This window comes from Phyllosticta citribraziliensis, assembly GCF_038025025.1.
Source record: "Phyllosticta citribraziliensis strain CPC 17464 chromosome Unknown J3D65scaffold_11, whole genome shotgun sequence".
NCBI lineage: Eukaryota > Fungi > Ascomycota > Dothideomycetes > Botryosphaeriales > Phyllostictaceae > Phyllosticta > Phyllosticta citribraziliensis.
In genome coordinates this window covers 401,505-425,778 of record NW_027117348.1, presented here as the reverse complement: position 1 = coordinate 425,778, position 24,274 = coordinate 401,505, and the positions used below count along the sequence as shown (strand labels likewise).

Genomic DNA, 24,274 nt, shown 5'->3' with positions numbered 1-24,274 from the left:
GCATCGACTTTTCGATTGGAAGTTTGAGAAGACGACAGCCGGCTGAGGGTTGGGCTAGAAGGTTGCGGAATTCCGCGGGCTGAGATTGTCGACAATCAAGACGAGAAGAGGACGGAGCACTGGTGACTGTCTTGTTCTTTGACGACGAAGGTGTAGCTCGAAAACAGAACATCAATCCACCGGACAAACTGGTGCCTGATAAGATAGAAAGTTGTCGAAAGCGACATAGATGAAAGCTTCATTGCAATGAAATGGTTCAGCTCGTCAGTCTCCTACGCTTCAGGCGTCCACGCATGCGACGCGCCACAAGGGGTAAATTCGGCGGTTCGAGAACAACTTCAAACACGGCGGTAAAGTTACTGAATCCACCCCCTTCTCTTTATTTTGCTTCTTCTCGGGCTTGCCTGTCGTTGGATCCGAGGAGTGGTTTGGAATCTGTGTGAGCGCAGGCGCTCGGTAGTGTTTCTCCAACATTGCTGTTTTCTCTGCCTCTTTGGAAAGATTCCGCGAAGCGGACAGCCTGTTGTTGAGGTCACTCTGTTCAGGTCGGCCAGACATGCGGCTCATCAAAGGGGGTAATTGCGGTCTTTTGCGCAACTTCGAACGTCGTGGCCTTGTTACTGACAATTTACTGAATCCACCCTTTGCGTTCCTCGAGTTTGCCGTTAAATTCGTGCCCTTTTTCTCTGGAAGATTCACAAGCTTGGACGTGCCTGCTTTCAAACGGCCTGAACTATCGGGTAAGAGGTGTTCCCGTCTTTCTCTCCTGGCTCTCTTTTTCTCGTCTTGTTCCTGCAGGCTGGTGACCTTGGGATGCGGACACTGATCCACCAGAAGACGGCGTCACGAGAGAGACCAAGCATTCCACAGCAAAGCGGGCGCGTGAGTGCACACCAATCCCACAAATCAACAGGGAGATGAAAAAGCCGACATTCCTGTCCTGAATATTAATAGATTGGGCTTAGGTCTCGTTCCATTCGAGCAAGCCATGCAGGTCGCCGAAAGGGGTATATTCGGCATTACTACAACTTCAAACGTCTCTAGAAAATGACAAAATCCACCCTCTCGTTTTGACTTTCGAAATGTGTCTTCGAGACGCCCGCGAAAAGGACAACAGCGTCGTAGCTTGATGGACGGAATTGGTCCTTGGCCTTTCTTGTCCTCCGCTTCTTCGGTGGCAAATTTCTGGGCTCAGTTTGCTCAAGTCGACGAAGTCACTAAATCAATCCCTTTTTCGGTTGACGAGAGTGGCTTTCAAGAGATGGCAGGTGAGCGGGCTAGCAATCCGCGTGATCTGCCAAAGAAGCTCGTCTCTCCTGTTTTCTCATGCCTCGTTTCGCACGTCATTCATGCCTTGACAGTGTGAGTTCCACCTTGTGGCGAGTTTCGCAGAATCCGAAGATTGGAGATGGTAGCGGCATATACAGCACCATACGTAGCAGGATTGACAACAGGCCCGCCAAAATCTGCCACTGCTGCCCTTGCCGCCGCCGCTGCTGTGATATGGTCTTCGTCCTTTTCAAATCTGTCCAAAACACATTCGAGAGGGCTGGAATGGTCGATCGCACTTGTTAGGAGATTGACGTTGCGTGATGCGTTGTCGTTTTGGGAGTGACCAGCGGCTACTCCTTGTTCGTTGCGCTGCTTCATCTCTCTTCAGCAAACTTTTATAGTGGTAGCATCGTTTACTTGGACTTACCGTAAAGTCGACACTCTGCATTTCTGAGCTTCTCGGCGTGTCCTCAGCATCCTCTCCTTTGCCACTGCAGCTGATGATGCGATTAATTTCTTCGACATCAGACTCCAAGTGCACTGGCATTTCGTCGTCGCTTGAATCAGTAAGCTCGATGATTTCAACCAGCTGCAAGGTTGAAGGCTGAGTAGACAGTGAATCGCGGCTAGTTGTCTGAGTATCATCCCCGGAAAGTGCTGGTTCGGCTTGCCCCGATTCTGTGCCCGATCCTCGAGAAAAGGGCGTCAGGCAACAGAGGGTTCACTACGTGTGGTTTGAGACGTCTCTTCGGGAGGGTTTGGAGCAAGCAGTCTCGGGACCCTATCCAGCCGATACGGCATTGAAGAGCCTGCACGCCTTCGCTTTTTTGTCTCCTTGGGCCGCGTACTAAGACTGCAGGAGCCGACCTTGAAGCGACAGCGAGCACAAGCTTCGCCGGGCTTGGAAATCTGCGTGACTCCCACTGCAGAGTACGCCCAGCATTCCCTGCCTCGATTCTTACACTGGATGCATCGGGCATCGCCGTGAAGCTGCTATCCCAGCTCGGTCTCCATGATGCGGCCGATGTGGTATCTCTGATCGTGTGGTCGTGGATTTCCCGACCACCACTTATCGGGGACGACTGACCGGTGCGCGTCTTTGATCAATCCGTCTCTGGATTGGTGGGGAATGCGAGGCTGATCAGCATAGAAGAAGGTTGCCAACGTCGAGTTCTCAGAGGCGATTGAGGCGGGGTGTAGTCTGTCACGCCCAGTCAAAGGCTGCACTTCGTTTGTTTGTCCATTTCGTGGTGCCGACGGCGGAGACATGGCGGGAGGAAGTGCGTGTTTGACGCGGGTTATATGACTGAAGCAACAAGAAAAATGACTGGAACCCAGGGAACACTCGATGAGAATTGCAGATCCGCGCGCTTGACTTGAACGTGGTCCGCACACCAAACTGAGGAAGTTGTGAACGCGTCGGCAACAGCCAGCGCGAGTGCACGTGCCCGGAGGAGAGAGTCACGTGGCTTCCTGGTGGACTTCCTGTTCCTTCCATCGCGACTTTTCTGAACCTCGACACTCGCCTCGTCCTCTCAAACCCCATTATATAATGGTGTCGTTCCCAAGCTGAGGGCATGCGAAATGGCGATGCGCTTGAGCAGGTCTTCGCACGTGTCCGATTCGCACCACTCGGGCCTGGTCCATTTCGCGCACCTTCGCCAGAGCATCTTATCGAAGATGCTGGAATCCAGTTTCGATGGAAGAATCGCTCGAATGTCCATGCTCGTTGGATTTGGCAGAGGGCGAAAGCGATGCCGAATATCGACCCATTCCTGTCGCTCGTGGACATTATGCAATGGTTAGCGAGCTTGCGGATCAACCCTGACGCGCCGCCGACGCTGGCTTGCAACTCAAGCACTTGATCGCCCGTTTTCTTCCATTGCCGGTAAGGCTTGAATGCCTCCTTGGATCTGTCTGTTTGTTTGTTTTTTGCTCCATGGAGAATGACATGGCGGAATTCGCCTCCGCAACCTGCAGCCGGACGGAGCAAGCGAGCGCTCTGCATGAAAAGCGCTGCCCAGCATTGAATCTGCTTGGCACACGGTGCACGAAAGAGCTTGGGATTTCTTTTCCACGACAAGCTTTGCAACGAGTCGACTGCTCGTCTGCAAGCTTGCCTGGCCGTTTGAATGCTTCACAAGGCTATCGTCATGGCTCTAGACCATGCCCTCCGTATTCCTGATGCCGATCAGCCCTCTTGCAACAAGGAATTCGGACCCTGTGGTTTGTTGAATGTGCGGCGTTGGCCCCGTTTGCCGTGCCAGGCAAACGTCTCTTGAGCAATGACTGACCAATTCCCAATCCATTTCAACCCGTGTGGTTGAAGTGACGCAGAGGCGCATTTTGGAACGCGGTGCTTCTGAATTTGGGCTCATTTCTACGGACGATCAAATGCCAGCCCGGGGCTCTTTCCTGGCTGCCGAGGACAAGACTTAACCGTTGAATTCCCATCTTCAGACGGCAAACCAAGTCGACACTCACTTTTGTTGCTGCACATTTCTGCGGCTTTTTGCGGCCTGTTGAAGCCATGCACTCCTTCTGGCTGGCAGCGCTACTCCCCTTGGCCGTCGAGGCCATACCACAAGATGCCTCAAACGTTGGTACCGATTCGACAAGCACGTGTTGCGAGACGACGGTGGTGACGCTTCCTACAGCCACGGTCATCGGAAGCAGCACCTACACCGTGGGAGGAGATGAGGCCTCTTTCTTGGTCAGCACTGCCACGCTGCCTGGAAGCACTGAAACGACGACTACAACGCAAACGACGTGCACCGAGACGCCGTCGACCGCTTCGACAACCATCTACACCACCGTCTATCAAACGCTGTCTTCGGGAGTCTTGCAGCCCGTCACATATACCGTGACCGAGACCATCGGCGGGTCCCCGGCGCCTGGCACTCTTCCTCCAGGCTTCACGACGACCGTAATTGGCGTTTACACGACTCTGACCGTCCCCATTGGACCCGTAGAGTCTCCAACTGGCTCTCTCACCCCTGGAGGACCTCTTCCTCCTGCCACCTTCACCTCGCCCCTCGCCAGCGAGAGCCAGTGCTCCAACGTCGTGTCCTTCGTTACCCAAACTATCACACAGACTGTGACTGGCCTTCCTGCTTGTTATTCGACATATGTCACCACTTGCACAAACTGCGGCCCCGAGCCCGTCACGGCCACCGTGTTGCTGGCGGGAAGCGGATGCTCTGGAGCCGCATTGCCCTCGACTGCACTCTCGAGCGGCGGCTTGGTGACCACCACCCTGTACTACTCGGGCGGCGTGACTCTCACTACAACTTTGTCCCCGCTAGTCAGTGGAGACCCTACCACTGTCCTCGTCGAACTCCCGACCCCTGGCGGACTTATTCTTACCGAAACTACCGATTACGAGGGCGAATTCACCTCTACGACCACTTTGACACCGCTCAACCCGAGTGATCCCACTACTGTCGTCGTGGAATTGCCATCTCAGTCGAGCGGGAACATCGTTACGTCCACTACTGAAACTCCCGGCACCGCCGAGCCGTCTACCACGACTTTGACGCCGCTCAACCCGAGTGATCCCACTACTGTCGTCGTAGAATTGCCTTCTCAATCTAGTGGAAACATCGTGACATCGACCACGGAAACTCCAGGCGTCGCCAACCCCATCACTTCCACTCTGACGCCCCTCAACCCCAGCGATCCGACTACTGTCGTCGTCGTCGAACCCTCTCAATCCGGCGGCGACGTGGTTACGTCCACGATTGGTACGCCCGGAGCCGCTGATCCCACGACGACCACTTTATTGCCCCTGACGAGCGGTGGGCCAACGACGGTCGTCGTAGAAACGCCCCTGACGACGTCCACGCCGGCTGGCGGCATGGTCACGGTCACGGCCGGAATCTGCGGCTCTCTGACGATCAGCTCCATCATCCTGCCCGGACTGCTTGGAGATTTGACCACTTTGCTTATCGGTACGCCGGCCTCGGGCGACTCTTGCACTTCGCTCACCCCTGGCCCCGGCACCCAGGCCACCACGACCACATTGACGCCAGCAACGAGCGGAGAGACGACAACGGTCGTGGTAGTAACGCCCACGAATGGACCGACGGTGACTTCAACTCAAGGGTACTGCGGCCCCACCCCCAGCACTTCGACCATTTTGCCTTTGACGCTTGGAGGAACGATTTCCCTCATCATCAACACACCCGCCGACGGATCCATCTGCACGACGACTATTGGCACGCCCGGCAGCGACACCACGACCACGACGCTTTCGCCGACAAGCCTCGGGGACATGACTACAGTGGTCGTCGAGACGCCCACTACGTCGAGCACCTCCTCGGAACTCAGCTTCCCCGGCGGCCCGGGCAGTCTCGCCGTGACGGATTCTTCCTCGACGGACTCGACCGCTCCGAGCTCGAGCACTCCGACCTCGAGCACTCCGACCTCGAGCACTCCGACCTCGAGCACTCCGACCACGCCGGGCGGCACCTTTACCCCGTCGGCCTCGACTCCGGGCGCGGCGTCATCTTCACCGGCAATGTTCACGGGTGCGGCGTCCCACCACATTGCGGCACGCGGGTGGGCGGACTGGCCCACGTTCCTTCTCGGCCCTCTGCTTCTCCTCTTGTAGTTAGACTCGACGTTTTTTCCTTTGTTCGTTGGCGAAGCGATGCTGTTGTGAGCTTAGCCTCGTTTCTTCTTTCTCACGAGTAAGTATTGTGTGCTGATAATTGTTTGTTCTGAATTAATGTTGCACGTCTGATGGCGAGGCTGTTGCATGCGTGACGCCGGATATGCTCGTTTCCTTTGTTGAGAGGTGGTCGAAAATGCGCGAGGCAAGTCATTGCTGTAAAATTAGGTCATGCGGCGCAAAAGAATGAAATGGAGACTAGAATCGATCGCGTTCCGCCTCGAAAGTGATGCGCCCACGGACCCACCACTCGCCTGCTTCAACAGTGTCGAGTTGTTGTGCGAGGCGTTGCTCATCGTTCGCGGGCCTCAACCGCTCAGGAATGTTGGCCAATCAGTTGAGCAATGCGATCGACTGCTCGAGACTTTTCAGAGGGGACGGCATACGACAGTGCTGCGCTACATTCTCACGTTGGACGGACAACTCGCTCTTTCGTCGGAATGTCAGGCGGCGGCAAACTGAAGCTCACGATTTGCAGACTTCTCTGGAACGACGACCGAATCCTGTCGAGCGTCAGCGGCGGTCTTGTCCTCGGCTTTTGCTCCCCCTTGAAAAACGATCTGAAAGCTCTTTGGTGTCATCCTCCGCATCTCACTGGAAAATCACTCCCTCGCGGTGGGGATTCGACGCACTTCGACCGACGAGGTCGTTCATTTGCTGCTCGAACGAAATAGCCTGATCGACGAAGACCACGTCGTCTCGTGAGTTGATACTCTTTGCGGGGAACCTCGCTCGCTCCACGGTCGAGTTCGAGCATCAGGCTGACGGACCCACGTCCTGCCTCGCCGCGAGAGGTCGCGGCTGTGCATTTGACGGGCGGAGGCGCGAAAGTGTTGGGAACGACAAGATACAGGTCGCGATCGTCCGACTCTGCGGAAGCGACCCAAAAGAGCTGCTGAGTTGGCGGGGAAAACATGGGGATGACGAAAAGTGGACTGATTGTAGTTGAGCATTGTCAGATGGGCGGAAGAAGTCGCTTCAGCACGCGGCTGAACCCGGGTTCCTCGTCGACGTCGTCCAGTCTCGCCAAGGCAGACGAACCAATCGGGCAGGTGCTTAGCTGGATTGTCCTCAGAGCTTGAAATGTGACGTAGGTCGACCCAAGCCTGCGACGGCTCTTACCAGCCTCTGGTAGTTGGGCCAGACGAGCATTGCGACAGCCTGACGACAGACCCCGACTCGAACGGATTCTCGGAGCCCGGGTCCGTGGATGTCGTCTGGCTTGGAAGGAGAAAAGAAGGTTTGCTCAATCAGGGAGCCCATGCATGTCATTCGTTAGGGCATGAGGCCTTCCTGCCCTATGCAGTTCCCACGCCAGTGAAGAAGGCTGGGCGACGTCTAGCGGCGGCGGCTAAAGACTCCGCTCTTGGCAGGAATCCTGCCGTTCGAGGGCCCCGGCAGCCATGGCTTGGCTCCTCTCTCTCCTCAGTCGCTTAATGGTCCAACCCTGTCAACACACGTCGTGGCGCGCTGTGGGGGTGCCCGGAACTGCAACAAGATGGCGGGATGGAAAAGTTTCGAAACGTGGAAAGTCGAGTCTATTTGGCCCAAATCTATGCGTTGGAGAACCGACAAGTGGGGTTGCGCTCAGCTAAGTACATGATGAATCTGGAAAGAATATGGACAAGAAGTGAAAAGTTGCGATCCAAAGCGCTTCGTAGATTGGCTTTCTCTGCTCACACGTTGATGTCGTGGAGCCAAACCTCTTGCTCTGGCCTCGCCGAGTACGTGCATGCTCGGATGAGCTGCTTCATCTGATCGATGCTGGTCAGGAGAATCGGCGATGCGACGAACCAGCGCACTCCCTCCGTGCACGGCGGCGTGGTAAGGCTGCCCTTGTACGTCCAAAAGTCGTTGAAGTCGTTCACTTGGTCCAGGGCAAGGCCGAGGTCGAGCGTGGTGCTGAGCTGGACGTCGGTTTCGTTGAAGTGAATCAGTTCCGGCATCTGATCGAAGAATGGCGAGCTTGCAGAGGCCGACGGGTCGATGCGGATTCCAAGAACAGCCTTGTACTTGCCCTTGGCATCAGCAAAAACAAAGTGAATCTCTCCTTTGCTGCGGTGTCCGCCAATGGTGTGCTCCGAAGGGTTGTGAATGTGCCACCCGGTCAAGTACGCCTCGACGTCGTCGTACTTGATCGACGGAAGCGTAGTGTACACTCCCTCGTCGTGGTCCAGGGTAAAAGCAGGTCCATATCCATTGTTGTAAAAATGACCGCTGAAGTTGCCGTGGATGTTCTTGAGGTCGGGTTTGTGTTGACTCGAGAGGACCTGGTCCAATCCAATGTTGATGGGGGATTGTTGCGTGCCAGTGTGGCATGTCTCGTAGCCTGGCATCGAGTCAATCGATATACATACAGCCGAGGGGGAAAGTGACTTACTTGCGTTGACAGTCTCCCAGTGGAGAGAGTGATCGTAGTGCCAATCGGCAGGAGTGGGTGTGCGTTTGCTCCATGCACCGTCTTCCCGCTTGCTGTGGGAAATGGGCCCGGCGTTGTCATGGGGAGGGCAAGCCAGTGCTTGACCCAGGAGGGCGACGAGTGGAAGTGCTTGAAAGAACATTTTGAGGCTCTAGGGTATAAGGGAGTGGCTTGAAGCTTGAGTCAACAGAGTTGTGATGAGCACAGGAAACAGCAACGCTTGAAAATAGAGTGTAGGCAAGGTGAGCTTATTGTGACTGCTTAAATGCAAGAGACATCGCCAGACGGCGAAGATATTTATGAGTGTCGCTGTACCAGGCCTTCACGCCGACGACATGTGCCCGCCAGACCTGAGCCCGACCATTGCGCATCGCGACGCTTGGCTAATATCAACAAATACGACTGATGGAAGGCCCAGTTGGGTATTGGGCAGGGCTTGACGCTGTACCTTCGGCAGTACTCGCCCTGAGTCGTCGAGACTCCGCACAGACATGGCCTATTCGGTTGATGATTCGAAACTCGATTGGCATCTGAGCAGGCATTTTCCGCATCTCCACTCTCTGCAGGTCAAGACGCCGCGTGAGGACTCTTCACGTAGCTGGAGTGGCTTGCTCGGAGGCTTGGCTTGGGAGAGGTGGACGGCGGACTCCGTGCCTAGACATTTCTGGCGCCAAGAGGACTCTCCGCTGGCGACATCCTTCTCATGCCAATACCAGTTTAACCGTCGGTATCTGGACTGCTGGTGACTTGCATGTTTCGTCTCGAGACGAGGCGGGCGCCAGAATGCTTTTCGAAAACCCGAAGAATTCCGCAATGCGCCTGTCACTGATTGGTCATGTTTGCAGGATTGCGACTCTCGGATTCAGCAAAAGCTATCGATATGGACTCGAATCCAAGTCGTCTTCCGATGCTGAGGACATGCAATCGATTCGGCGCGGCAGCACGTTCAGTGCGCATCATGAACGGGATGAAAAGATTCCATCTTGGCTCCAAAGACGTGTGGATGCCTGAGTGCCAGACCGAGAGGATTGGAAATGCGCGGATAAGCCACTTCTTGTGCGCGTCGAGTCAGGCCGGGGCGGCCGTCAGCCCATTTTGCCTAATCAAGCTTCCCTCTCCCAGCACAAGGATTTTGGCCTCGCTTCGTAGACATGCAATTTGATTGCTGCTCACGGGATGCAAAAGGGTCCAAGACTGAGGTGGCAGAGATAGGACTCTGAGTGTGGGGTGGTGGTTTCAGGGTATGGATCGCCGAAACGCGACTTTCGTTTGTCGATCTTGGCCCTGGACTTCTGACGATGTGCGCGGGGGCGGTGCAAATGCGAATCATGCGTCGAGGATTGGTCAGAGAGCTCCAGCCAGCGTGATTTCAGAGGCGCATCTCGCGGTTGTGGAAAGGCGGCAAGGTCGACGGAGGACGACGGATTCCGCGGGGCCGAGGACTGGAGGAACGTTGGAGTGGGATGGTGACGTGAGGGCGGCGGGAGCTTGCCCGGGTAGAGACCTGAGGCCTTGGAAGGCCAGTGACGCGGCGCGACTCGACGGGTGATTGATGTGGAGGTGGAGAGGAGGGAGACGGGGACGAGATGGAGTCCGAGCGGGGATGGCCGCAGCGGGGGATCATCGGCCCCCTTCGGCCCGTTGAGGCAATCAGGCCTTCGCTCGCAACGAGACAGAGACGAGCCCTCGTCCTTTGCATCTCCTCTCCACCAAATAATTCTTGGGTGTTGCGCAGGACAGTCGAGCACAACTGGAACACACTGCAGCAACCAAGTCGAAGTGACGCCGCCGAGGCCAACGCCGCCGTTCCTGACTAGGCATTTAGCGAACTACACTAACCGAGTCAGGCAGGCTGAGTGACCATTGGGAGCATCGACCATTATTTCCTTCGTGGTCTGTCCACATTCTGCTGACTTCGCCACCACTCTCAAAAGCCTTGGAGAAACGCACGGAATCCCTCGATAAGACACATGATCGAATCGCCAAGAGCAGGCGGAGAAGCTGGATGAAAATTGTCGCAATGCCCAGCCACTGCCAAACAATTGAAGACACTCTGAGAAGTAAGACATGGAATCTAGCCCCGAGAGCATTTGTAAAGCCTGCGGAGGATCAGCCATGATGCGTAAAGCGACACGAGTGATTTGCAAGTCGTTGAATTGCACTCTCCTAGAAAAATTCCGCCGCCGAAGGACATTCGCTTCGAAGAAAGCTTACAAAGCGAGAATCCGTCAAAAGTCCAGCTCTCCAAGGTGATCTCGAAAAGTCCGTCAACACTGACTGCCAGTCGTCAGTACAATGGATTGCTCTCGGCCACTTCGAGCACAGACAAAGACAATGCCCTCAGCCTCCCGAAACTCCACACCCGCAAAGCCACGCAGCCACAAATTCGCTAAACGTCTCCACTCGCAACCTCAGCCACTCGAAAGGCCTGTTCCGTTGTAGAACGGACCTCCGCAGCGGCTTGCGAACCAGCCACCGAAATTCGGAAGGAAGTGTTGAGTAACGACTGCAGGATGCTTCCGTTGCGCGCCTCAGAAACTGAGCGATCCGTCTGACGTCGTTCGATGGGATAGGTATTTCGTAAAGTGGACGGATCACTGCTTGCATGATTGATGCATCGGTGATACTCGGTCAAGGAAACAGCACTTGCATCACCTCAGCAACCACGAACCTGCTTTGTACATCCATTGACCAGCCTCTAGATTTCACAAACCCAGAATGATGGAAGATGTCGTCGACGCGTTTGTGCTGCATCCACGCATGGTCCAACGGCTGTCACATCCGACGCAGGCGACCAACGGGTATTCCACCGACAGGTGCTTTGCTTTTCCCTTGCGTTGTGGCTGACGCCCGGCACCCGTTTCCGCTGCCGCGCCTGCAGCGTGCAAATGCAAAGGCGTTTCCTGTCAGGAACAACGGGAGCGTCTGTGTCGTCCGAGCGTGCAGCGGGGAAGTGAAAACGTTGACGACGCTGGTATCGCTGGTCTGCGTATGCATGTACTTTGACACAAGAGTCTTGGGCTGCACATGATCTGGCGTACAGCCGGCAGGCAGCTTGAAATTTCCTTTATGCACTGCGCTGTATACGGGACTCGATCAAAGCGCGCTTGCATTGGAAGTCTGATTGACGACGCCGGCGACGTAAGCGAGCTGCGTTGGCCAATGGTGATGCCGTTGCCGGATGGAAAATCCGTTTATTTCCCCGTTGAGCGTTGGTTGCGCGGTACAGGACTTTGAAGTGTGGGTCAATTCCGAGCCCTGTCGGCCGGGGTTTGTTTCGCATCATGCACAATCCAAAGTTGCTTTTCCTGCATTTTGGCAGTCTGTCCTCGCGTACGGAGAGTGTGGTGGATTTGTGATACGGCCGATATCGCAATTGCAAACGAACAGGTGCGACCGCGCGACTTTGCCATCTTCGACTGCGTCGAGTTGACTGAAAGATGGTTGGGAGCGAGGTCCGGCCAATGCTAAATATTGACCTAACCTGAAATGGAAGGTGCAGCGGAAGGAGATGAGTAAACAGTCAAAGGGATGCTTGGTTAAGCGAATTGGCAAATCCATCAATTGTTCTTCATGATTCTTCGATCCGAATTGGAAATCTAATCTCGACTTCGTCTTTAAAAGCCCATCAACATCGGCAGCTTCGACTTGCCCAAATCGAGCGCGGCAGACGCTGCCAAGTTGCCGGTGCTCGTTGGCAAAGGCACAAAAGATTCCGTGTGCGTGGCCTCCGGCTCACCCTCTGTGGTCAGATTCGCGGTGACGGGAGTCTCGCCGGTCGCGACATCGTAGTGGAATACGGTGCGGTTGAACATGGCCAGAGATGCGACCGGCTGGTAGTACGGCACCTCGTGGCCAGCTTCGTAGACGCGGAGGAAAGAGAAATTGCCGTACTGGCGCACCTCACCGTACTCGGCACCATCGACGACGAAGGGCGCGTATCCGGCAGCGCGGAACTCCTCCTGGTGGGTGTAGTCGACCTTGAGCGAGACACTGTACGCAGTTAGAGTTGCAAGTCTTTACGGCTTGAATCTGCGGCCAACTCACGCTTCTCCGCCAAACCAATTGCAGATGTAGTCAGCATCACCGTACATGAGCGCCACGCGCACGCCGGCCGCAAGCAGCTGCTCCACGTCCTCGATGAAATTGGGATAGACAAAATCGCCCGTCTGCTGGAATGCGTAGTAGACGTCGTTGTTGCTCGAGGTGTAGTTGAGATTCACTGCAGCACGTGTCAGCTGATAAAATCCTGGTTCCAGGATTCTGCTAACCTCCGAGTGCATTCTGAACATCCGCCTTGTTCAAGTAATCGGCGTAGTAGGAAGGAGGCGTGGGGTCGTCGTATGGATGTCTAATATCGTACACGCCACGGTCTGCCACTTGTTAGGAAACGTATCGCGAAATGCGTACTGGACCATCTTACCTCCGAAGTTGTAGTATACGCCTTCGACATTGTCCCTACACATGGATGTAGCCTCCGAGCAAAGCGCTTGTCCAGCCATTGTGCTCCTGTCGGACTCGCGGCAGAAATCAATCTGCGTTTGTCAGCATGGTTCAAAGCGAGGTGTCTCAAACGAGAGATCAAGGAGTTCCAGGTAGGGAGTACTAGGGAGCTTTCAACTTCCAGACTGAGTGCACCACGATTCTTTAGAGCAATCTCCAAATTGAAATCAAACTTACCATATTCAAACAGCCGTTTGGCATATTCAAGGCGATTTTGGCATACTGGTAAATCGTCTCATTGTAGAGCTTGATGCCGTAGGTGTTGTTGAGGGCGAATTCTGGATAGTGCGGCGCTTGCGTGTACTCGTCAATGATTCCGTTGATGACGCCCAGTGAGTTGAAGTTGAGGTGCACCCCGGAGCTTGTGCCATTGGCAATCATCTCATTCTGTTCGTAAAAGTAGTTGAAGAACGCAGGCCCGTAGTGGCCGCCGTAAGACTCTGTCCAAAGGTTGAACTCTTTGCTCTTGACTCCGCTGTCAAGCTGAGGAAGAGCACTCAGGAAACCCTGTAGCACGTGATACGTAGCAATGGCGGAAAGGTCGGTGGTATCGAGCTCGGTGGCGTTGATGACAGGCCATCTGCCGTAGTCGGATCCAGAGTTGTCGGCGACGAACGATCCGGTAACGTTGTTGAAGCTACCGACGGCCTCTTCAGAGTATGAGAACCCTGTCCCAAGAGGCTGGCTGATGAAGAGCAAGTTTGAAACTTCGTTCCATGAGTACGGGTTGACTTCTGACGTCAAATTCGCAGTAACGTTGCAAGGTCCAAGCTCTGTGATCTTGTAAGCTTACAGCTGGGAAAGAGTTTCAGAATGTCCACCCAACGAGCATCACTTGCCTTCAAACAGTCCGATTAAAGAGTCGCTGCCGGGACCACCGTTCAGCCAGAGCGTGATGGGATCATTGGCTGGATCACGTCGAGACTCGAAGAACCAAAAGAAGGTGTGGACATCGGGTGCAAGGTCGACATAACCAGAATATCTGATGGTCAATGTCAGCTGCAGGCCGACAAAGGTTGTAATGCTGCAAAAACGTACGAATTGACTCCCGGCGTCGTCTCACATACTCCGGCTTGCCCGGGCTCCTTGTAGCGTATCGTCACATTTGTCGGCGAAACGATGGTCTTGACGTCGGTAGCGTTGCCTGGTAGGTACGCCCTTGCATTCAACGGCAGCTTGTTAGCTAGCGCAGATGTGCCGGTGACTAGCAAAGACGCTGCCGCTACGGTGGCACTGGCGCGAAAAGCCGAGGTCAACATGGCTGGTATGGTGCTGGGAAGCGCTTGAGCCAGTATCCGTCGAAGACGGTAACTTTATACCGGAAAAGAGACATGGAGCGAGGTGGCACGATGGGGTCAATCAAGCGCGGTGGGACAGCCTGAATGATAAGCATCGCTGCTCGCTTGCCTGAGGCCAAGCCTGGTTGGGAAGGTGATTCGGGGCTCGCGAGGCCCTCACCGCCTCTGGGTTCGGCAGGTACGTTGCCAAAGTCGAAAGAGTCTTCCATGGGCCGCGCCAGCGATGGCAGTCTGTCGTTCAGAACAAGTGGCGGCTCCAGCGGGCGCCGAGCAGAGAGAGCAAACAGCGAAGGTCGAGAACATGACTGCGGGACGTCGCGGTCGATGCGCAAGCTTTCGGGCCGGGGCGGGCGGTTCTGCGAGATTGACTTGATAAAGGCTTAGCCTTGATCGTCCAGGGATCCCCAACGCCATTGTCAGGTACGACGCGCCCGTCGTCAATTCCTTGCAAGACGTGCATCGTCCCTCCAGGAACATGTCGTTCGTGGCCACAGCGAGTCGAGTGCATTGTCGACTTTGCCTTGCCTATGGCTTGACAGGAGGCTGTCGGTATGAGTCGTCATTTCCAGGCAATCTGTCGCACGCCATCGGCCACCGAGGATGCGGGGAGAGTCCATCGCATAGGTACGTTGATGCCGCCTGTTCCGCTGCGGCGTGGTCTGCATGTTACGCGACCTCGACCTCCGTGTCACACAAGTTGCAGCCATCGCAGCCACATCCATCTAGCGAAACGTCATTGGGAAACTCTTCAGCAGTTGGAGATGCCTGGTAGTTTGGCAACCTACTCTCAAGTCAGTGGTCCCCGCCATGGAACGAATGCCCCGTTTAAGCATAAAGCATAAAAGCAATCTTGATGATCATCAGGATCTGGCTATTGCAACCACCTCAAGCAACTAACTCATAGCGACACCAGACCCTGTACCGCGAGGCCACCACCTCGAGCGACTAACACAAAGCGACGGCAGACCCTGCACCATGAGGCCACGATATTGTCCCTTCTCACCTTCCCACTCCTAGAAATTTTGCAAACAGGCGTCTCGAGTGCCGAGCCGAACCGAACGCCAGGACATCTACCGGCATCTGCTTCAGAATCCTCCATTTGCCACTAAACAAGCAGTTAGATCCAAACCCAGTGCGACGAAAGGTAGACTGCTGGGGCTGTGAACATACTCCTTTGAAGTCTCTGAGCAGCCTTGCGATTGCTCTTCGCCCTCCTTTCCTTTTTCCTCCTCTCGACCGAGCTGTCAGTGTCAGTGCTGCCGTCACTACTGCTGTAATCGTCGTCACTGCTACTCTCCTCAACCGGCTGGGGGTTTTTAGGAGGCGCTACAACCACAGGCTTTGGAATCGGCGCCCTCTCCTTCTCAATCTCAGCCTTGAGTTCAGACAAATTTTTGATACGTGGATCTCGAAAACGTGCCCCCGGCGACTTTGGTGCTGGTCGGGGTTCGGCAGGCGGCCGAACTCTCGGGTCACGCTGAAGCTCCGTCGCCGAAGATTGCGGATTGATGCCGTTTGACTTGACACCGTTGGTTTTGGGAATCACCGCTCCTTGCTTGGGTTCTTCTTCTTCACTCGACGCCTCTGAGTCAGAGTAGGACGATTCTTCCGATTCGGAGCTCGAAGACTCCGGAGATCTCGCCAGGCGGTCTTCATCTAGAGGGCTGCGCAAAACGGGTGGAGATGAGGGTGGAGCGTCTTCAATATCGGAAGCATCAGATGGCGACGATGGAACAAAGCTTGCCGGGTTCAGGTCGTGGCCAAGCTCTTCCGACTGGAATTCAAGTGGTTTGACGGTTGGCTTCTTTCGTTGAGTCGACGCTGCAGCCATTGTTGGCTGCTCCGGCTCAGGGGAAGTGATGGACTGATCGTCGGAGGGGCTGTCCGAATCATCGGCGACAATGGCTTGTCCGTGAATTGCTTGGCCGTGAGCAGGGCCTCCGCTCGTCGACGAGACCACATCAATCTCCACTGGCTCCGTGATCTGTCCGGCTCCGGCTTTGGCTGCTTCTTTGCCACGAATGCTCGAGTCTTTCACCCGAGAAGTCGTAGCACCCAAACTACGGTCATCATTGGGCAACGATTGCCTTTGCTTGACATGTTCCGCAGATTGTCGCCGGTCGCCTGCCCCGTCTGCGACACTCGGCACAGAGCGTGTCGTGCGCCGAGGCCTCAGTCTGGATAGCGACCCATCGTGCTCACTATCGGGGACATGATTGTGAATGGGGGGCTTCGAAGAGCCGTACGTCTTCAGCTTACCTCGGACTTCATCCGGCGTCATATTCGGGTCCGACTCGAGCAGCTTCTCGGACTGGGCCCAAACCAGGCCCGCCTGTTCACAGATGAAGAGATTAGCACGGAATCTCCGCAGCTCATCCTGCTCAAGCTGTCGTAGGCGCGCTACCTCTTTTTTTTCGCTGGCCTCCCGCTTCCTTCGACGCTTGTCACCTTCTTTGCGCTCGTCCGTGCGATCCCTAAAGTTCTTAGCTTTGATCTGTCGATCGAGGCAGGCCTTTATCTTCCGCTCGGCCTCTGCCTTTTCAGCTAGCTTTTTCACGTACTTTTGGGCCAACTTCTCCATTTCGTCACTGACATCTTGCGAAGACTTTGAGTTGCCAGAGTCCGGCTTCCGTGTCGATTTTGCAAGCGAAGAGCCTCCTTGACGGGACGATCGAGGCTCCGACGAAGTTTGGAAGGGCAAAGCATCGGCCTTGCGAGCCGGCTGCGACGGTGCGGGGATGCGTACTTCCGGAGACGAGTGTTTTCTCCGAGATGAGTGAGAGTCTTTGCGGGAGACCGGGGCCTGAGAAGATGGTTGTTTTCCTTGAGATGCTTGAGAGTCTTTGCGGGAGGCCGCGGCCTGAGAGGATGATTGTCTTCCTTGAGATGCTTGAGAGTCTTTGCGAGAAGTCGGAACGTGTGGGGAGGATCCTGCTGGGTTGGACTGGGTGCGTGGGGTGGTTTCGACGGAAGGCTCTGAAATCTGGGATACGTTGTCGCCGCCGTCTTGAAGACGAAAGTATCGATTACGGAGGGATTTGTAAGACCGGTTCGGGAGATAGTCCTTACTGATCTCAGCGTACTCGAGCCCTGCTTGTCTACCCAAAATAAGGGCCTCATCTTCAAGCGGCGTGAATTTCGATTTGCGGTCTTCGTAGATTTTTCTGCCGTCGTTGAGCCTTTTCAGCTTCCGTAGAGGCTCTTCCTCGACTTCTGTCCGGAGCAAACTGGCGTTGGAATCGCCTGCGGAGCTTTTCCGTCGCTGATTGCTACTCCTGCGAGACTTGTCTGCGGGTTCGTTGTCGATGACGCTTTCGCTTTGAATGGCTCCCGTGCTCTTGCGAGAGCGAGACTTGTCAGCTCCACGTGCTGCAGCTCCCCTGTCGATGACGCTTTCGCCTTGAATGGCGCCCGTGCTCTTGCGAGAGCGACTGATGCTGGAACCATTTTTTTTCGGGGTCTCCGCGCCACCTCTCTTGTCAGCAGACCGTTTGGCAGGCGATGACAAAGCTGGTTGGGAAGATTGCTGGCTACTGGGATCGGCAGCTGAAGGCTCTGCGTTCTGGTGACGACGTCGCTCCAGGCTCTTGGCGGCTTGGTGGTCGTCAGACACGGGTTTTGAGGAGCTTGCTTGCGACCGCGATCCATCAGGGCTGCGAGGAGGTCTTTGCGCACTTGGCGGGGTGCCGAGTATCGCTGATGGCTCTCGAACAAGGCTTGAAGTCGGGGCTTCGCCTCCTGGAGGAATGAAAGAAAGTGCCTGTGCGAGGCTGTCGGGCTGAGTCGGGGTTGGCGTTTGACTGACACGCACAGCGACTCGTTCATTGTTGTTTTCCCGTCCAACATCGAAGCTTGGTTCGCCCCCGGCGTGTTCGCTCCGATGCTCCGGTCGTTGGGAGACTGGTAAGGAATCGGGCGCCGGCTCGTTGGGGCTTTCGCGTCGGGAACGGGTCGAAGGCGAGGGTGATGGGTTCCATGGGGGCCTGGGAGGGAAGCCAGTGATTGGGACTGACTTCTTCCGCCTCCTGGGTGTTGCGCTTCGACGCACAGATGGTGCACCTGCTGTATCCTTCGACGCGGACGCAGGCAAGCCGGGTTTTCTGAAAACCCCCGCTCCCGGGTTCGGGTGAAGGCCATTGGCCTCGGCGGCCACAGCGCCCGGCACCGCCTCTGGGACATCCATCAGCGATGTTCGATCTGGAGACTCCGTTTTAGTGCTTGTGGCATCTCGAGGAGCCCCCCAGGGAACAGCCTCACGTTGCGAGTCCGCAACAACGACGACATCAGAGTTCGCTCCACTCGTGGCGCGGCTGCCGGGCCGCAAGCCTTCGGTGTCGTGTTCCCGGGAGCGGATTGGCCTGTCTGGGAGCATGTCTTCGATTGCGACGCCATACTGTTCCTCGTCGATGCGACGTCGCTTTGCATTCTCGTCTATGGCGGCAAGGTGGGTTCGTTTGAGCAGGTTCGGCGGTCGTAGAAACGAGGTGGGCGCTACGGAGATGTTGCGATCGATGGGTTGGCGGATGACTTCGACGACCTGCTTGGAACGGTCGGTCTCTCCTTCGAACCAATCCCAGACTTTCTCGTCGTAGGCAACGTCGCAGCCGAGGACCTGGAGCTTTTTGATGGCAAAGTGACTTTGCGAGGGTCAGCGGGTTCCAATGGCGAGGGCAGAGAAGGACGTCGCACAGATACTCGTTAGGATACAGTCGCTTGAAGCTGTCATCGATCCTGGGCCAAATGTCGCCAAACGTTTCGTTCGGGAGGACGTTGACGCCAAACCTTTTCGGTTCCGGCTTTGGCGGGGGAGGGCCCAGCGTGCCGACGATGGCCGGCGGCAAGGGCGGAATGTTGACGAGCAGTTTCATGACATCGGAAGCTGAGGGTCGTGAGGTGATGTGAGGCAAGACGGTAGAGTCGCAAAAAATGCGACGGTGGTACAGAAGAGACGAGACCGAGTCGAGTGGAGACGGGAATTGGAAGTTGAGTTGCTGGCCCTGTCGTGGCCCGAGCGCGACGCGGCTTCTCGGGACGACGCGTCGACCTGCGCTACGCCCAATCCGGCAAGCGCGTCGCCGTCGACGTCTGGTCAATTTTACGCTGCATACGGGCCACCGTCCCATCACTTCCGCACGGACGACTCAACACCACGGCCATTCCAAAATGCAGGCCGCCGTCGCCGGGACCATCGTCCGTAGCCGCCAGCCCCAGTCTCCCAGCCTCGCACCCTCCCACAATCGTCGAGATGCAGTTCCGATTCCCACTCTTTTGTGGGCCTGCGCCGTCACGGAGCCGCCGTCAACAACTAGAAGCCCAGTCGGCTTTGCTCCAAGACTCCCTTGGAGTGCTCTATGGCACGCAGTCCAGATGACATGTTTCTCTGCAAATTCACATCGAGCTTGACCACCGGCCACCTGATGCTCGGCCAGCTCAGCACGGGATGACTTGCGACAGGACCTTTTCCACATCTTACGACTGTGCGATACCGGCCGATCAGTGTGCCTGTCGGACAAGCAACAAACAATCGATCAACAAGAAACGGCTGCTGTGGCCCCATGCCCTTGTCATGAATTTCGACGCGAGTACGTGGACGCGCACTCGACTTCTCGCATCAGCATTGGCTGTACCCCTGCAGCTACCAGCCTCCCAATTACCCTTACCAATGCTCTGCTTCACAAGTCGAGGAACAGGAGATTTAATTTCAGGTCGCCCGTTGACTCTTGTCCGCTCAATGATTCAAACTTGAACCTCTCATCTCTATTCAAGCGATTCGTTATCTTTCATCTCATCCTCGATTTTGCACGCTAACTCTCCGAGATCAACTTCAATCTATCCTCTATATTGAAACACGTCCATCACCGGTCCTCCGTTTCTCAGGCACAAAGGCAGCACCATCTCTAGCATCCAGTCCAGAACCCAACTTCTACAATGACACGCTCTCACCAAAAGAGTGGCAGCAAGCGCAAGGTATGTTCTCGTCGCCGCAGTGATATCCGAGCTTTTCCAGGGACTGACCATCCATTGTGGGTAGAATCAATCTTCGCCTGCTCCGCAAGTGGGCAGCTCACGGAATGTGCGGCCACGGCTCGCACAGTCTTCGCCAGCACCAGCTTTGAGAAGCTCGCCCCCTCCCCTCCTTGAGTCGAATGTCGACCCGTTTCACCCGGAAAACGTCAACTGGCCGTCGACGCATGAGGATGTGGGCTTGTGGTTGGCCACAGTCGCCACAAGCGACTTTCGCCAAGATCCGGCTCTTGTGGTCAGGATGATCCAAAAAATCATCAACATCGACCTCCACTGGGAAAGCATTCTGGAAGTCCAGGGACGCCGAATGCTTTCCTATTTGGACTTGACAGAGGCCCATGAGGATATAAAGCAGTTTGTGCACAAAACCTTGCACGACCAGCTTTCTTTCAAGCTCTGCTGGATCCTCGGAGGGAAAGTCAAAAACGCCGCCCATTTGGCCCAGCAACTCCAGACTTTGCATCGTGCTTCGGAGGCGTTCCATGGTCCGCTCGTCACCCCAGACCACAGGGAATTATTTCAAGAAATCACAAGTGCCTGGTCCTCGCCAGCAACTAGTCCGACGAGCGGCCCTCTTCGCGCCGAACGCCCACCCGACCTTCCCACCGAGACTCGTGAAGTAGCCGAGCCGTCCAACAGAGAACCTCACACCAATCTGCGTCCGAGACCCCAAGCCGACCGAGGTCGAGCATTGGTTCTTGCTGATGGAGCTCGCCTCAACCGTCTCCCAGAAGTTCCAGCTGAACGCCGTGGACAGAGCTCCTCATCAAGAAGTCAACCCGATCACAGTCCCCAATCCCCACCTGCCCTTCGACCTGAGGATATGCCCGACGAACGTCTTCTTTATTGGGAGCCATCGAGAATCTCTCGGACTCTAGCCCCACGGGTGGCTTGGTTCATGGACGAAGAACGCTTACGTACCACGCGAGGAAAAGATTTGCTTCCTGAACTCATCGACAGTCCAAGAACTCTTTTCATTTGGTATCAACTTGACGAGTTGATTGAAGCATCTGGAACTCGAGACGCGTGGCAGATGCATGTCGAGAAATACTGGAACGCCTTGGGGCCCGAAGTTCGGTTATCCTGGAAGCGCCGGTTCCTCCGTCGCGAGGCTGAAGACATTCCAATCGAGCATCTGCGTCAGCGCCTCTACATTTCAGACGCACCATTGAATCTTCGCCCTGCGATAGCTTTCGTAGATTTGAGTCGTGAAGATGACGAACTCAAAGAAGAGCAAAGCCCTGTTAGTGATTCCCCAGATCTTCCTTCTCCCGCTTCTGACATCTTCTGCAGAGCTTGAACCTTGCCGGCGATCAATCTATATCGAAACAGTCCAGCCCGAGTGCAAAAACAACGACACCAGGCCAATCCAGTCGGCGGAAAGATCAGCGACCAGAAAGCCTGAGCGGTGAGCGGCGCGCAGCAACCCCAAAGCCGATGGCACGCCGTGTGACTCCCGCTCCAACGCAGAATCATCGCGACGACACCGGGCCGGTCACTCACGGCAGCTACTCAGGTGCTTTGCAACGGAGTCACCAAGGCGCATGGCGCTCTAGCAATCAGCCCAGGCCGCCGGAACCCGCTAACAGCGCGAAGCCAAGACACAAATCGTTCACTGCAATCAACCGCTCCCGTTCGCGAGGTCCGTCGACGCAGCCGCCGAACGTTGGAACAAGTCAGAGAAACGCGCCGTCCTCGGGCCCTTTGAACAGTCAGAATGATCCGAAGGTCAAGCGCAGCAAAAATGGGCGGTTTCGTGGCAAGACACCCTTTCCTCCCCCTTGATTGGCTTGTCGTTGAGCACGCTCAAGCATTGGCAGTGCGACTTTCGTTGTGTCTTTTTGCACTTTTCGTTCGACATCACCTCGCCCTGGCGTCTGCCATAGATTCATTGTATGTGTCAGAATGCCAAAAGTTTTGTTTCGATGGGCTTGAGGCAGTTTGCTTTACATGACTTTTACCTGGTTCCTTTCTCAATTTTCGCTGTGGCGTTTGGAAAATTTGTTGCACATGATATCCTTCCCAACTTTCTTGAGCGTGTTGACAGGCCGGACATTCAAATTCATTCGCGCTTTTGTATTTTGTTACATCTATCGTGTGCTTTTAGAGGTATTCCTCGGTCGTCGGACGAGCCTCGATTGTCCATGAGAGTACAATACACACTGAACGACGCTCTTGCGAGGAGGCTTGCTTCGAGAGCACTGCGTGTCTGCATAAACGCTTCATTTACCCTTCATCACCAAGGACCAAGACGACTCCAATTTCTCCGTCCGCAATGATTCGCAAAACTCCACGTGAAACCATCCCTAGAGTGGAAACGTCCTTACTGCGCCAGGAAGAAGACGTAGAGTTCGCCGTCTCTCAGAATATGCGCCTGGACTGACACCACTGCCATTGGCAAGCAAACTTTCAGTCAATGTCGCGTTCTTTCGCCGGCAACGCGACGGACGTGGTGCAGGACCTCGGACTGCGGCGCTCAATCATGAGCTCGCATCTCGGACTTACGCCACAGTCGCGAATCTCGATGGAAGGTGCGAACTTTCCGAGAAAATGAATCGTGCTCACCACCGTCGCCGACTGCACTACATGAACGCACCTGCATGTCCAAAGGCTCAGCCGACAAATGAAGCTGCCAATTGCATGCCACTGAAAGCATCCAAATCGTGCTTCTTGGATTTCCTTTGCGCAGCGAGCCAATGCGACCGAGTGACATGCGTCGCCTCCGCGCCATCGCAGCGAAGGGACGAGCTGCGACGCTGACCAACCCAAGCTCGGATCGTTGTGAAGTTGCACCTTTTCCCAGCGATTCTCATCAACTTTGCATTCTGTTGAAAAGCTATGGCTGTGATGATATGTAGTGTCCATTATCCCACTAGAGTAACATCAAAACTGAAACAGAAGCAAGCGATAACTGCAAAGGTGAATACTACCACGAACAAAGCCCCTGATTGGTAGAATTTCCATCGTAGCCCTGTCCCCGCTGTCATTCCATTGGTCCCATGGTCCTAGTCATCGGATTACAGAACGATTCCGTAGATGGGCGCGTGTTGGTCTGGACCGGCATTGTTTGCGGCTTGCCTTGCTGCCATGTCGGCCTTCGCAACCCAACGTCTCGGGACCTTCCAGAAGCTGACTTCACAGCCGTCGTTGGCCATCTCCCCCATGCTATCGCTCAGCTCGTGCCAAAGGTCTGCATTCTTGACGCCTCCGCCTTGGCTTGTCCGCCATCCGTTTTCCGCCCATCTGCGAAGCCACAGGGTAGCACCAAATGCCACGTACTCCGAGTCGGTGATCAATACAACGCGGCCCCAACCTTCTCCAGACCATGAACGGAATTGAAGTGCTTCAATCGCCGCTTGAAGCTCCGCGCGGTTGTTGGTTTGATCATTGCCCACGTTGCTAGGTTCCTGGGTTTCCAACGGGAATGCAATGATTCCTCCCGCATCGCCGTTCAAAACAAAGGCACAGCCCCCTTGTGGAGTACCAGTCGAAGAAGACTTTCCAACTCCTGCGCCATTGTTCGTACACGCACCGTCCGTAAAGATAGCCATTGTCGTAGACGGACTCAAAGCAGGCACGTGGCGGGAGCGGATGACGAAACGTTTGCGAGTACCAGTCGCGCTGCGAATCGGGCGAGAAGCAAAGATGTCGTGTGGATTCGAGTCCGAAAGCCCAGGTGGCATGGAGAATCTGGTAGCGGTCCAGACGCCGTTCGCTCCGTTTCCCATCGCATGTCGAGCTCTGAAGGTGTCAGACGGATCAGGCGCGAAGGAATAATAACCGCGCATCCGGCGAGGGACGTCGTCATCTGCCGACTCATAGCCTGAACCATCTGGCCTTGGTCGTAGTAGAGGTTCGATTGAGCTTGTCATGCCAAAGTTGACTGAGAGAGAAGTCGTGTAGATGAAGTGAGTTCGTTTGGAAGATGGGGAGAGAAAGGAGAACAGCAGCCGGGCGGAAAGGAAGAGTTGAGCGACGGAGCGGCGTATCAGGGCAGCTGTAAACGTTGAATGGGCAGGAGAAGACACGAAAGTGTGCTGAGTAAAGCAACGATGCGGGGAACGGCGTTCATGCATCCTTGTTCTA

General features: G+C 55.4%; 8 protein-coding genes across 8 annotated transcripts; 2 read left to right on the top strand and 6 right to left on the bottom strand.

The window, feature by feature from the left end:
• Positions 1-1,347: 1,347 nt before the first annotated feature.
• Positions 1,348-2,541, bottom strand: J3D65DRAFT_606032 (uncharacterized protein; the record flags this gene model as incomplete). Its single annotated transcript, XM_066798411.1, has 5 exons — positions 1,348-1,641; positions 1,700-1,962; positions 2,001-2,181; positions 2,235-2,307; positions 2,360-2,541. The coding sequence occupies 5 exons, from the start codon at positions 2,539-2,541 to the stop codon at positions 1,348-1,350; spliced, it is 993 nt and encodes a 330-aa protein (XP_066651730.1).
• Positions 2,542-4,669: 2,128 nt separating this feature from the next.
• On the top strand, positions 4,670-6,141 carry J3D65DRAFT_635652 (uncharacterized protein). The gene has a single exon (XM_066801332.1). It carries the CDS (start codon positions 5,129-5,131, stop codon positions 5,882-5,884), a length of 756 nt encoding a protein of 251 aa, XP_066651729.1. The 5' UTR covers positions 4,670-5,128; the 3' UTR covers positions 5,885-6,141.
• Positions 6,142-7,240: 1,099 nt separating this feature from the next.
• J3D65DRAFT_91131 (carbonic anhydrase) lies at positions 7,241-8,595 on the bottom strand. Its single transcript, XM_066804239.1, has 2 exons — positions 8,325-8,595; positions 7,241-8,273 (listed from the first exon to the last, which is right to left on the bottom strand). Exons 1-2 carry the CDS (start codon positions 8,503-8,505, stop codon positions 7,621-7,623), a joined length of 834 nt encoding a protein of 277 aa, XP_066651728.1. The 5' UTR covers positions 8,506-8,595; the 3' UTR covers positions 7,241-7,620.
• A 699-nt stretch (positions 8,596-9,294) lies between these two features.
• On the bottom strand, positions 9,295-10,591 carry J3D65DRAFT_90915 (uncharacterized protein). Its single transcript, XM_066804238.1, has 2 exons — positions 10,225-10,591; positions 9,295-10,172 (listed from the first exon to the last, which is right to left on the bottom strand). The coding sequence occupies exons 1-2, from the start codon at positions 10,478-10,480 to the stop codon at positions 9,733-9,735; spliced, it is 696 nt and encodes a 231-aa protein (XP_066651727.1). The 5' UTR covers positions 10,481-10,591; the 3' UTR covers positions 9,295-9,732.
• A 1,079-nt stretch (positions 10,592-11,670) lies between these two features.
• J3D65DRAFT_91154 (Alpha/Beta hydrolase protein) lies at positions 11,671-14,363 on the bottom strand. Its single transcript, XM_066804240.1, has 7 exons — positions 13,905-14,363; positions 13,706-13,848; positions 13,044-13,639; positions 12,787-12,898; positions 12,635-12,736; positions 12,411-12,585; positions 11,671-12,356 (listed from the first exon to the last, which is right to left on the bottom strand). The coding sequence occupies exons 1-7, from the start codon at positions 14,123-14,125 to the stop codon at positions 11,981-11,983; spliced, it is 1,725 nt and encodes a 574-aa protein (XP_066651726.1). The 5' UTR covers positions 14,126-14,363; the 3' UTR covers positions 11,671-11,980.
• Positions 14,364-15,281: 918 nt separating this feature from the next.
• On the bottom strand, positions 15,282-19,032 carry J3D65DRAFT_606028 (uncharacterized protein; the record flags this gene model as incomplete). The annotated part of the gene is made up of 2 exons (XM_066798410.1): positions 15,282-18,801; positions 18,854-19,032. The coding sequence occupies 2 exons, from the start codon at positions 19,030-19,032 to the stop codon at positions 15,282-15,284; spliced, it is 3,699 nt and encodes a 1,232-aa protein (XP_066651725.1).
• Positions 19,033-19,862: 830 nt separating this feature from the next.
• J3D65DRAFT_90560 (uncharacterized protein) lies at positions 19,863-22,056 on the top strand. The gene is made up of 3 exons (XM_066804237.1): positions 19,863-20,131; positions 20,196-21,431; positions 21,482-22,056. Exons 1-3 carry the CDS (start codon positions 20,093-20,095, stop codon positions 21,971-21,973), a joined length of 1,767 nt encoding a protein of 588 aa, XP_066651724.1. The 5' UTR covers positions 19,863-20,092; the 3' UTR covers positions 21,974-22,056.
• Positions 22,057-22,974: 918 nt separating this feature from the next.
• On the bottom strand, positions 22,975-24,198 carry J3D65DRAFT_635635 (ribonuclease H-like domain-containing protein). Its single transcript, XM_066801331.1, has one exon. It carries the CDS (start codon positions 24,058-24,060, stop codon positions 23,206-23,208), a length of 855 nt encoding a protein of 284 aa, XP_066651723.1. The 5' UTR covers positions 24,061-24,198; the 3' UTR covers positions 22,975-23,205.
• Positions 24,199-24,274: the final 76 nt, after the last annotated feature.

Coding starts and splice junctions, on each gene's coding strand:
- J3D65DRAFT_635652 (XM_066801332.1), top strand. CDS start 5,129: ATGGTCACGGTCACGGCCGGAATCTGCGGCTCTCTGACGATCAGCTCC.
- J3D65DRAFT_91131 (XM_066804239.1), bottom strand. CDS start 8,505: ATGTTCTTTCAAGCACTTCCACTCGTCGCCCTCCTGGGTCAAGCACTG. Junction 8,274..8,324: donor CTGGGAGACTGTCAACGCAA/GTAAGTCACTTT, acceptor ACTCGATGCCAG/GCTACGAGACATGCCACACT.
- J3D65DRAFT_90915 (XM_066804238.1), bottom strand. CDS start 10,480: ATGGCTGATCCTCCGCAGGCTTTACAAATGCTCTCGGGGCTAGATTCC. Junction 10,173..10,224: donor AATGGTCGATGCTCCCAATG/GTCACTCAGCCT, acceptor ATGCCTAGTCAG/GAACGGCGGCGTTGGCCTCG.
- J3D65DRAFT_91154 (XM_066804240.1), bottom strand. CDS start 14,125: ATGTTGACCTCGGCTTTTCGCGCCAGTGCCACCGTAGCGGCAGCGTCT. Junction 13,849..13,904: donor ACGACGCCGGGAGTCAATTC/GTACGTTTTTGC, acceptor ATTGACCATCAG/ATATTCTGGTTATGTCGACC. Junction 12,586..12,634: donor TGTTCAGAATGCACTCGGAG/GTTAGCAGAATC, acceptor CACGTGCTGCAG/TGAATCTCAACTACACCTCG.
- J3D65DRAFT_90560 (XM_066804237.1), top strand. CDS start 20,093: ATGACACGCTCTCACCAAAAGAGTGGCAGCAAGCGCAAG. Junction 20,132..20,195: donor AGAGTGGCAGCAAGCGCAAG/GTATGTTCTCGT, acceptor CATTGTGGGTAG/AATCAATCTTCGCCTGCTCC. Junction 21,432..21,481: donor TCAAAGAAGAGCAAAGCCCT/GTTAGTGATTCC, acceptor CATCTTCTGCAG/AGCTTGAACCTTGCCGGCGA.
- J3D65DRAFT_635635 (XM_066801331.1), bottom strand. CDS start 24,060: ATGACAAGCTCAATCGAACCTCTACTACGACCAAGGCCAGATGGTTCA.